This window comes from Taurulus bubalis, assembly GCF_910589615.1.
Source record: "Taurulus bubalis genome assembly, chromosome: 3".
NCBI classification, from domain to species: domain Eukaryota; kingdom Metazoa; phylum Chordata; class Actinopteri; order Perciformes; family Cottidae; genus Taurulus; species Taurulus bubalis.
This window is the reverse complement of record NC_136591.1, coordinates 5,394,535-5,406,729: the sequence shown is the minus strand read 5'-3', so window position 1 is coordinate 5,406,729 and position 12,195 is coordinate 5,394,535. Positions and strand designations below refer to the sequence as shown.

The 12,195-nt window shown below is 37.9% G+C and overlaps 1 protein-coding gene and 1 long non-coding RNA gene across 2 annotated transcripts; both read right to left on the bottom strand.

The window, feature by feature from the left end:
* Positions 1-697: 697 nt before the first annotated feature.
* On the bottom strand, positions 698-3,227 carry LOC306733893 (uncharacterized protein; the record flags this gene model as incomplete). The annotated part of the gene is made up of 4 exons (XM_079215204.1): positions 698-1,500; positions 1,803-1,949; positions 2,267-2,367; positions 3,200-3,227. The coding sequence occupies 4 exons, from the start codon at positions 3,225-3,227 to the stop codon at positions 1,213-1,215; spliced, it is 564 nt and encodes a 187-aa protein (XP_079071330.1). The 3' UTR covers positions 698-1,212.
* A 2,862-nt stretch (positions 3,228-6,089) lies between these two features.
* LOC306734723 lies at positions 6,090-7,913 on the bottom strand. Its single transcript, XR_013770971.1, has 4 exons — positions 7,774-7,913; positions 7,437-7,537; positions 6,938-7,087; positions 6,090-6,818 (listed from the first exon to the last, which is right to left on the bottom strand). It is a non-coding gene; the product is annotated as an uncharacterized lncRNA (long non-coding RNA).
* Between the last annotated feature and the right edge of the window lie 4,282 nt (positions 7,914-12,195).

Here is a 12,195-nt window from a genome sequence, read left to right as displayed (position 1 = left end):
AAACTTTATCTACTAAATAAAATCATATAAATATTCAAATTCATGTGTTTTTTTTATTTAATTTTCTTTGTTTGCATTTACAAAGTGTATTGCTCCATTCCAAAAGCTAGCTGTAATCAAAATATATATATATATATATATATATATATATATATATATATATATATATATATATATATATATATATATATATTTAAATGTTGATAACATCAGGATAAAACTAAATAAAACATTATCTGACCACTAAGACACATTTACCACAACCTCACAACTAACTTTTTACCCAGTTTTGGGGTGTTTTTTTTTTTACATCCAATTAATATTTTTTCAGTTAATTTAGTTAATATATATTAAATGTAAAACTGGAAAATTGTATATTTTGTCACAGGATGGTCTATCACATAATTTTCCTCAGGTTTAATAAATGGAAGACAATAATTAAAAAAACAAAGTTGATTCATAGTTGTCTTTCTGACCTGACCTTATTGACTTTGAAGTGAAGACATTTTTATTTATTTTACAATGATGTGTTAATATTACAATAAAGTATTTGTATGATCTTACCTCTATGCATGAACAACTATACAGTCGTTGGTTAAGGGTGTATTTTTACACTAAAAGAACAGAAGAATGGCACTTGATCTAACTGTTTTATTTATTTATTTAAGAGATGATTTCCATACTTTGTTTTCTGCTCATTTTGTTTAACAGATCCAGGCTGCAACCACATTCATGAATGATTAAGTGGGTGTGTTGTGTTAGAGAAAGTAAGGTTAGAAGCTGTTTAGTAGTTAAAGTGAATACCAGCATCACCAAGATGAAGGGCTGAAGGTAAGAGCAGTGACCAGAAGGGGGCGCCATTGTGTAGGAGTTAAAGTTGTGAGTTCAAATGGTACTGTGAAAGTATTTTAAACATGAGCACCTCCATGACCGCAGAATGTGGTTTCACAAGTTAGTAATTGTAGTAAGCTTGAGTGACATTCCAGGTTTAAGTTTTTGACAATAACACATTTATTCAGAATACGACTTTCTCTGAATATTCAGTATAAACCAAAAAATGTGTTTGTAGATACACCTCTCTGTGACAGTTATTTATAAAGTATCATTGTACATATGCGATATTTAAGCTCAAACAATTATTGAAAGACGGTATACTAGTTCCTGTCTGAGAAATACCAGTTAAAGTTAAAGGTGTATTTGTATTACTTGAGACTACAATGCTGAATCAACAGACGTCCTCTGCCACACAGGCATCGAGGTCTGTCTCGGTGCCACGCCACCGGAGCAAAGTTTTATACATGTAGTTATGTCGTTCTCATCTGCGCAGTCTTCAGTCAGCTTCAGGCACACAAAACAGAACTCCAGTTTACACCGAACACAGAAAATGTTTTTACACTTAGTGCCATTATGCTCCACCATCAGACCACAGGTGGGACAGGCACGGATGGAGGGACAGCCAGTGACCCCTTCCACATCCTCGAAGGTGATTTCAGGGCAGTTCTTTAGTATATCCAGTGGGTTTTGGCAGTCACCATTTGCACAGCGGTCAGAACGAGGAGACGGACCTTTCCATTTCTTCAAACACTGCCAGCAGAATATGTAAGTCCTTCTTTTTTTAGCTGTGCATACTGGGCATTCAACACTCAGATTATGAAGGTCAGTTCTCATCACACGGGACTTGCAACCAGGACACTGTTACAAGAAGCAGGAGAATGTTTTCAAAATTCATCCTTGAACTCAGAACTATTTGTTTGTAAACACACATATGTGACAGTTTGTATTGTAAATGGTGTGATACTTACAAATTTGACGTCCAAATCATTGGCAGCGTTTTGAAACACTTTCTTCTCAAAATCTTCAATTTCTTCAGGGGTCAGAAGAGCAAGTTTACAAACCTCCTCGAAGGGCCACTCAACATCACAGAGTCCGCACACAAATTTGCAGTCACCCTTAAATATTATAAAGGAAAAATAGTAAAGAGTAAAACAAATAGCAAATTAGCAATCAGTTATCAACAACATGAGTTTCTTTATTCAATTATTTTTCTTCTATGTCAGGTATAATGGGTGGGCAACCAGGGTTGATGATAACTTGCAGGTTCTCTGGTTGGCCTACAAAAATACATTATCTCTGTAGTAATGTCTTTTATTAATATTAAAACTATGTTTTTACTATAAAGTTGTTGTTTTTAATTACACTTTTTTGTCCGTTTAAATTAGTCGCTAAAACAGTTCATTGTTTTCATGCTGAAGGTGAAGTAGCAAACCTCGTCCAGCAGATGGTAGCACCAGTTGGTGAGAGACGTTGGAGTGACAGCATGCCCGCAGGACATCTGAGCTCTGAGAGACTTGTAGCCAGCGAGCAAAACTATGACGCAGACAAACAAATGAAAAGTTGTGCAGTGTTATAGTATGTTGGCATAGGCTATTTAAAATGTAAGTGTAAAGCCAATGAAAAAAACTCGTGCTTGGTAAAATAAATTGGTAATGTAACTTACAATCTAAATCGTCCTCTCCCTCTACAAATGTAAGAGTGGTGTCTGCAGGGTCATAAAACTTATTCTCTTTTTCTTCTTCAGTTATCCAACTGCTGCTTTCTTCAGAATCAGAACTCAGCTCTTCCCCATGTCTTGCGTCCTTTTCGTCGTCATATATGTACCTCTCGTTATAACGTTCCTCCACTACATGATTAAAAACGTCACAACTCCTCTGGTCTTTTTTTGCGACATTTCTGATCTCTCGTTTCTGCCTCCGTGTAGTTGAGGATGTGCCTCCCATGTTCTCATGCTCTCAACTCTGGTATGAAATGACGACACCCTGCACGTCTGTTAATTAAGGGTGTATGCGCGCAGAGGCAGGCTCGTCCTTTCCGTGAAGTCATGTGATGTGAAGTTGGAAGAAATTAAGTGACTTTTTTTTTTTTTACCTTTTGCATGACCTGAATACATAATGGGATAATTACACCTGAACTAATGTCTCCTGCTCTGAACTGACTCGGTGGCAAAATGAAAATCCAGCTGAAAATAAAATGGACCAAGAGAAGAAAAGATTATCGATTTGTGCGGAAATGGAGAGATGAGGAAGATCACTCACTGTACAGCAGATTAAGAAACAAAAGAAAATCACTTGAGAAGGATAGATCGGTTCATTTCTTTTTAATCATGTAATATATAAGCTATTATTATTTATGTATTGCCTACTTTTGTGCAGATTGGAGTCCAAAGGCATGTTATTATATATATATATATATATATATATATATATATATATATATATATATATATATATATATATATATATATATATATATTATATTATATATACATACAATATATTTATATTTATCTCTTTTTAAAATATGAACACCAGGAAATACAACCTTTTACATGATTTGATTTGCCTCAACATAAAATGACTGCACTGACACAAAACAAAGAGAGATAAAGATGAAGTGCCCTCTGTGGGGTTTGGTTGGATGGATTGTAAGCAACAGCAGTGAAGATCCATCCATCCATCCATCCATTTTCAAGCGCTTATCCGGGGTCGGGTCGCGGTGGCAGCAGGTTCAGCAGGCCGACCCAGGCTTCCCTTTCACCCGCAACACTTTCCAGCTCGTTCTGGGGGACCCCGAGGCGTTCCAAGGCCAGCCGGGAGATATAATCCCTCCAGCGTGTCCTCGGTCTTCCCCGTGGCTTCCTACCAGTTGGACGTGCCTGGAAAACCTCTAATGGGAGGCGTCCAGGAGGCATCCTGACTAGATGCCCGAACCACCTCAGCTGACTCCTTTCGACACGGAGGAGCAGCGGCTCGACTCCAAGCTCCCTCCTGATGTCCGAGCTCCTTTACCCTATCTCTAAGGCTGAGCCCGGCCACCCTACGGAGGAAGCTCATTTCGGCCGCTTGTATCCGAGACCTCGTTCTTTCAGTCACGACCCAGAGTTCGTGACCATAGGTGAGGGTTGGAAGGTAGACCGACCAGTAAATGGAGAGCTTTGCCTTCAGGCTCAGCTCCCTCTTCACCAGGACGGACCGGTACAGCGCCTGTTTTACAGCTGCAGCCGCACCGATCCGCCTGTCGATCTCCCGCTCCACCTTACCCTCACTCGTGAACAAGACCCCGAGATACTTGAACTCCTTCGCTTGGGGTAGGCAGTTTGTCCCCACCTGGAGGGAGCAATCCACCGGTTTCCGGCAGAGCACCATGGCCTCAGATTTGGAGGCGCTAACTCTCATCCCTGCTGCTCCACACTCGGCTGCAAAACGCCCCAGTGAATGCTGGAGGTCACGGTCCGAGGAGGCAAACAGGACCACATCATCCGCGAACAGCAGAGAGGCGATCCCGAGACTCCCGAACCGGATCCTCTCCGCCCCCTGGCTGCGCCTAGATATCCTGTCCATGAAAGTCACGAACAGGACCGGTTGGCGGAGGCCAACACCCGCCGGGAACGTGTCTGACTTATTACCGAGGATACGAACACAGCTCCTACTGCAGTCGTACAGAGACCGGATAGCAGTGAAGATGTCCTCCTGTAAAAGTTGTGACGTTCAAAATGAGTTTAAAATAGTAGTGTGACTGTAGATGTATTTAATGATCTGACAGTATGTACCCGCTCTGTGACCCCAGGATGTGGTTTCACAAGTTTATTGTATTGTAATCAGTTTGAGTGACAAATATTTCAGGTTCAAGTTTTGACAAAAATACATATATATATATATATATATATATATATATATATATATATATATATATATATATATATATATATATATATATATATATATATATATGTATATATATGTATATATATACATATATATATATATATATATATATATATATATATATATATATATATATATATATATGTATATATATATCAATGGGGGGCTGTGGATTTTCTACCTCCGCCTTCAGTGGATCAGCTGTTTAAAAAAATTTAAAAAATAATAAAATAGCTATAACTTTGTGATTCTGTTTAGGCCAGCAAAGAAGGTTTAGCATGCATATATATTATATATATACACTCACCTAAAGGATTATTAGGAACACCTGTTCAATTTCTCATTAATGGAATTATCTAATCAACCAATCACATGGCAGTTGCTTCAATGCATTTAGGGGTGTGGTCCTGGTCAAGACAATCTCCTGAACTCCAAACTGAATGGGAAAGAAAGGTGATTTAAGCAATTTTGAGCGTGGCATGGTTGTTGGTGCCAGACGGGCCGGTCTGAGTATTTCACAATCTGCTCAGCTACTGGGATTTTCACGCACAACCAATTCTAGGGTTTACAAAGAACGGTGTGAAAAGGGAAAAACATCCAGTATGCGGCAGTCCTGTGGGCGAAAATGCCTTGTTGATGCTAGAGGTCAGAGGAGAATGGGCCGACTGATTCAAGCTGATAGAAGAGCAACTTTGACTGAAATAACCACTCGTTACAACTGAGGTATGCAGCAAAGCAAAGGAAAAATGTTGCCTGCTCTGATGAGTCTCGATTTCTGTTGAGACATTCAGATGGTAGAGTCAGAATTTGGCGTAAACAGAATGAGAACATGGATCCATCATGCCTTGTTACCACTGTGCAGGCTGGTGGTGGTGGAGTAATGGTATGGGGGATGTTTTCTTGGCACACTTTAGGCCCCTTAGTGCCAATTGGGCATCGTTTAAATGCCACGGCCTACCACCATGTCACAAAGCTCGAATCATTTCTAATTGGTTTCTTGAACATGACAATGAGTTCACTGTACTAAAATGGCCCCCACAGTCACCAGATCTCAACCCAATAGAGCATCTTTGGGATGTGGTGGAACGGAAGCTTCGTGCCCTGGATGTGCATCCCACAAATCTCCATCAACTGCAAGATGCTATCTTATCAATATGGGCCAACATTTCTAAAGAACACTTTCAGCACCTTGTTGAATCAATGCCACGTAGAATTAAGGCAGTTCTGAAGGTGAAAGGGGGTCAAACACAGTATTAGTTTGGTGTTCCTAATAATCCTTTAGGTGAGTGTATATATATATATATATATATATATATATATATATATATATATATATATATATATATATATATATATAATGTTTGGTCTATAGTATAGAGTGGTGAAAGTAGCTCAGTATTTACTCAGTACTGCACTTCCCTATTCTGTCATACTTCTACAACTCTCCATTTCTGAGGGAAATATTTATGTATTTGACAGCTATAGTTACTGGTTGCTTTTCAGATAATGATTTCACATTAGAAACAAACAAGCACAACACTCTACATCATTATATCTACATTTTCTATAAATCTTTCAACTGTGGAAAGAAGGAAAAACATTCTCATGAGGGCTGATATTTAAGTACAAGTGCAGAAAAGATCTGGCTCAGATTCATGTCCTCTTCCACACAGGTATCGAGGTCTGTCTCGGTGCCACACCACTGGGGCAAAGATTGTAATATGTCCGACACTCTACAGCGAGCTTCAGGCACACAAAACAGAACGCCAGTTTACAAAGAGGGCAAAAAACAGTTGTACTTATTTTCCTGTTATGCTCCACTATCAAACCACAGGTGGGACAGGCACGGATTGAGGGACAGCCAGTGACCCCCTTCACTTCCTCAAAGGTGATGTCAGGGCAGCTCTTCAGTAGATCCAGTGGGTTTTGGCAGTCATCATTTCCACAGCGCTCTGAACGAGGAGACGGACCTTTCCATTTCTTCAAACACAGCCAGCAGAATATGTAAGGCCTTCTTCTTGTAGCTGTGCACACTGGGCATGCAACACTCAGATTATGGAGGTCCGTTCTCATCACACGGGACTTGCAACCGGGACACTGTTACAAGAAGCAGGAGAATGTTTATAAACTGTATCCTTGAACTTACTTGAACTATTTGTTTTTAAATACACAGATGTCTAAGAACAGTTTGTAAATGGTGTGATTGAGGTACTTACATATTTGACGTCCAAGAAATCCTTGGCAGCGTTTTGAAAAACTTTTTTCTCAAAGTCCTCAATTTCTTCGGGGGTCAGAAGAGCCATTTTACAAACCTCCTCGAAGGGCCACTCAACATCACAGAGTCCGCACACAAATTTGCAGTCACCCTTAAATATCATAAAGGAAATCAAAGAAAAACATTAAAGAGTAAAAAAACTAATTATTTCGCATCAAGCAATCAGTTATCAACAACATGAGTTTCTTTATTCAATTATTTTCTTCTATGTCAGGTATAATGGGTGGGCAACCAGGGCGATGCTAACTTCTGGGTTCTCTGGTTAGCCTACAAATACATTATCTATGCAGCAATGTCTTTTTTTAAAATATTAAAATAGGTTTTTACTATAAAGTTGTTGTTTTTAATTACACTCGCTCCTTCTATATGCATTTTGTCATAGATATTTAAGTGAGTCGCTAAAACATAATTGTTTCAGGATGAAGGTGATATAAACATACCTTGTCCAGCAGATGGTAGCACCAGTTGGTGAGAGACGTTGGAGTGGTAGCATGCCCGCAGGACATCTGAGCTCTGAGAGACTTGTAGTCAGCGAGCAAAACTATGAGACGCAGACAGGCAGATGAAAAGATGTGCAGTGTTTTATATATATATATATATATATATATATATATATATATATATATATATATATATATATATATACACACATATATTCTATTGGCATAGGCTATTTAAAATGTAACAGTAAAGCCAATGAAAAAAAAGAGAATATGTGTGGTACTTTATTTGTGTAACTCGTGCTTGGTAAAATAAATTGGTAATTGAAATACTTACAATCTAAATCATCCTCTCCCTCTACGAATGTAAGAGTGGTGTCTGCAGGGTCATAAAACTTATTCTCTTCTTCTTTAATTATCGAACTGCTGCTTTCTTCAGAATCATCTTGTTTCTGGTCCCGTGTAGTTGAGACTTTTCCTTCCATGTTGACTCCTCATGCTCTCGACTCTCCTAGGAAATAATGACACCCTGCACGGCCTTTATTAAGGGTGTATGCGCGATAGAGGCAGCCTCTTAGTCCTTTCCGTGAAGTCATGTGATTTGAAGTTGACTTGAGTTACCTTTTGCATGACCTGAATACAAAATGGGATCATTACACCTGAACTAATGTCTCCTGCTCTGAACTGACTCGGTGGCAAATGAAAATCCAGCTGAAAATTAAATGGACCAAGAGGAGACGAAAAGATTATCGATTTGTGCGATAATAAAGAGATGAGGAAGATCAGTCACTGTACAGCAGATACAAAAAAAAGAAAATCACGTGAGAACTAAGGATATATGGTATTCTACAATAAATTAGTATTTCAGTCCTTTTACTTTAATGTGTTACTTTGTGTTTGTTTGTAATTATGAATCCTTATTTTGATAAGTAAATTTGATCATTCACACCAAATAACATTTACTAAACTACTGGATTGAATAGGTTTAGCGGAGGATTGGCTTCCTCATCAGCTCACGTTATGAGCTACTCGCATTATGAGTTTGTCTAATTTTTTTGGACGGAAGTAAGCACCTTGTAATTCTGGTAAAGAAAATCCCCCTAAAGTTTTCCTGTGCAATATCAGGAATATTATAATTAATTATATTATTCTTGTTTTTTGTATTCCGCTGACAGAATGTAGTCTAACTACATTGTCTCTCTCGGAGTTTCTCCTGATCTTATTGTTTCAGTTTCTCCTTGTTGATCATAATTATGTTCACTGAGGGAGATGACTCAGCCGCTAATCATAGAAGATTTAATTGACTAATTGGCACCCTGGTTACTAAGAATTCCTTTTGATCCTTCACAAGGAAGAGAAGAATAAAAATACCATCTGCTTGACGGTCATAAAGAAGAAGTTAATTAAAGCAAAAGCAACTAAACTTTCATTCCTTACTTGTTAAGATATGTATCTTTTTAAATTATTTAATTTTTAAGTAAAGTAAATCAGAATATGTTTATTTAAGGTGACATTAGGCAACGGAAACGAGCAGAGGGAGGCAGCTAAGGAAATACTTTAAGTGTTCATTTCAAGTATTTCGTCTCAGTGTAAAGAAGCGCTTTGATTATAGCATGTTGTTCTCACTCCTGAAGCTTCTGGTTCCAAGTGTTTTATACGTGACTCAGAAATAAAGTAAAACTAAAACTACCACACCTCTGCAATTAAAACTCACAAGAAACTATTTTCAACAACATTCAGCGACTCACATTTAGAGCAATAAAGTATCATAAAACATATGAACCCTGGCACAATATGTGTCTTTATCGCCGATGTACATTACCAATAAGTTTTTTGCAGTCTAAAAGTAATCCAGTGATGATTATTTGTACGTCCGTGGGTGCATTGCAAACACGCACTATTAATACCTAATTCGGCATTCTTTTAATGGTGCCAATATACCAAAATGTAAACAAATAAAAGCTACAAATACTCAAGTTGTATCCCACAATTCATGCCAGGTGAACAACAGGTTGAGAAAAAGTACGACCCACATGACACCACCCTGAAGTTTGTCGACAGGAAGGATGAACTGGATCCAATGGGTGACGATGGCGGTCTCAAAGCAGAGATGTCCTGCGGCCACGCTGTCACTCCTGACTCGCTCACAAATTGGTGTCGTAGCGAGCTGGATAAGGTATCTCATGTCTTGAAGGCATTTTTTTTATATATCAATTGTAATTAAAGCAATGTGTTCAAACTGGGAAGGAGACAGTAATATAAAGACAGTTGGTAGCATCTTGCTTGTGTTACACCAGTCAGACTGTGATGACATAGCATGTAATCTAAAAGCATGTTTTCTTTGAAGCTTAGAAACCTCCATGGCAGATCAGGGGCTCAGGAATTCTTCTTCTCTTTGCCGTGTTAAGGGTGAATACAAATTCCGATGCTGTGCACTGGTGGAGGGGAACAAACAGTGCAATGAACTGTGGTCGTACCCAGAGGTGTGCAGACTGGCAGATTTGTCTGTTGAGGAAATGGAGTACTTTGAAAATACTATGGCTCCCCTAGCTGCTGCAGAATACTGTGAAGTTCAGACAGTAAGTGATCCCGGGCTCTTTTTGTTGTTTTGAATGTTGAAAAGTTTTGATTCTGATATTTAAAATGACATAAAGTGCACTGATTTTCAAAAATCTGTTCAATACTCAGTGCCTGCAGTGTAAAACGAGTGTGGAGAGATAGATAGATAGATAGATAGATAGATAGATAGATAGATAGATAGATAGATAGATAGATAGATAGATAATGTGAGTTTTTTTATGTGTGTTAAATAAATAATAATCACTTCATAATATATTGCACTTATATACCATAATATGTATAATGTATAACCTTTTTTGAATAAAAAAATATATATATATTTTACCATGTCATGCTGTTATACAACCATTATGAGACTACTTTGAGGAGACGGCACTGTTGGTCTAAGCTAAACACTGGAATAATCTTTCCACCAGGTAAACCTGAACATGCACACCTCTCTTGGAGTGACAGCGCTCAGAGAAGTGCCAGTAGTTGTCAGACTAACTGCAGCCATGGTTTACATGGACCGTGGTTATATCTGGATCCTGGTCCGGTCCAACACCTACTGCTATTAACATTGTTATTATTACTTGTTATTTATTACTATTAGCATTGGAAATACACATACTGTTTCTATTATTATTATTATTCTACTATATCCACTGCTGCTGGTATTTTTGATAGTTGTAACTTTTTCATCATGCCTACTAGTCATTATATTTATCATTTCTGTCATATTCATTGAATGAACAGAATTGTTCATTCTGTACACATGACATCTATTGTACCCTACATAAATAGCCTGCGTGCCAAATGTCATTTCCTACTTAATTGTGTTACATAAAAGTAGGTGTCCTGTTATGCAAGTCATCACTGAAAATCGTGTGATTATGACATAGTTAGTAGAACAACATATAAAAAAGGACGGGAAGCAAACAGGTTTTGACCGTGGTCGTGTCGATGGTTAGTGTCAAGGCTTTGTCTTGTCTTAGCCTGTCATGTGGTATCCTGTGTTATTCTGTCACTAAGCATGTAAGATGAATTGGATACAAGTAGATTCAACATTGCTGATTTGATGCTATGGTGTCATGGTGCAAAGGAATATGTATCAACAGATCGAAAGAGACACCAGAGAACGGGACAGGGATTTGTTGAACACGTGTCTGAACAAGTTCTCCCCCGTTCGCCCCCAGTGGCTGTAAGATAACATTGGATATTTGTTAAAGTCACTACTATGTATTGATTGTTTTATAGCCTACGTTGTATATGTTGCTACACAAATACTACTACATGAATACACAGCAGGCTACAATATTTTGTGTGTTTTTATAATCATCACACTATTACTATACAGCGATTGTAAGCTATTATATTGTGTACGGAATTCTATTCTTCTCTCCTCTACACTCCAACCTCCGCCACACTTCTTCCGTTTTTCCCTTCACAATAAAAGCCTGTACACAATATGTTAACACGCTAAATGTGTGTTATCATATGTAGTGACCCGTTGCCTATCAAAAAAAGGCCACTACATTGCTGTTTGCTCAGTTTAGAGATGCGTACAATTAACGATGTGGAGACGTTCTCTGTCATAATCCATTTTACTAAACCGTAGACTAAAATAAATCATAGTGTTTATTATCACAGGTTATCATGAGTTATCACACATTCAAAAACTATTTGCTCTTGCCATTACAGCAATACCTGTCCTACTGATCCTCCTGATTATATTTACCTTTTGCCTAATTGACAACAGCCCTACGCCCCAAGTGGTGTAAGGTTAAACAAAATGAAATAATAACAAAATGACTCTTACACCATAGAAAGGGGCTCTTTCAGCAAAAAATAAACTACCTGAGGCTACAAAATACAAGAAAAGAACATGATGCAAAGTCATGAGGAACTCCAAAATATTCAATATAGTAATGAAACATAGTTTAAAACTTGACAGGACATTTATTGGAAATTCCTATTACATTTATCTCATCACATGCCCTCTCAATGAACAAAGTTTCTGACAACTGCAGGTATTTGCACTGATAATTGCCTACCACTGAAAAATATATTGTGTCTTTATAAATATGTTGTAATCGCACAAGACAGAAAAGTGTCTCTCAATGTTTTTTTTAATTATTTTTTTATTTCACAAGACACTTAGGTATTGACAATGCATTTAGTAGTAGTAGTAGTAGTAGTA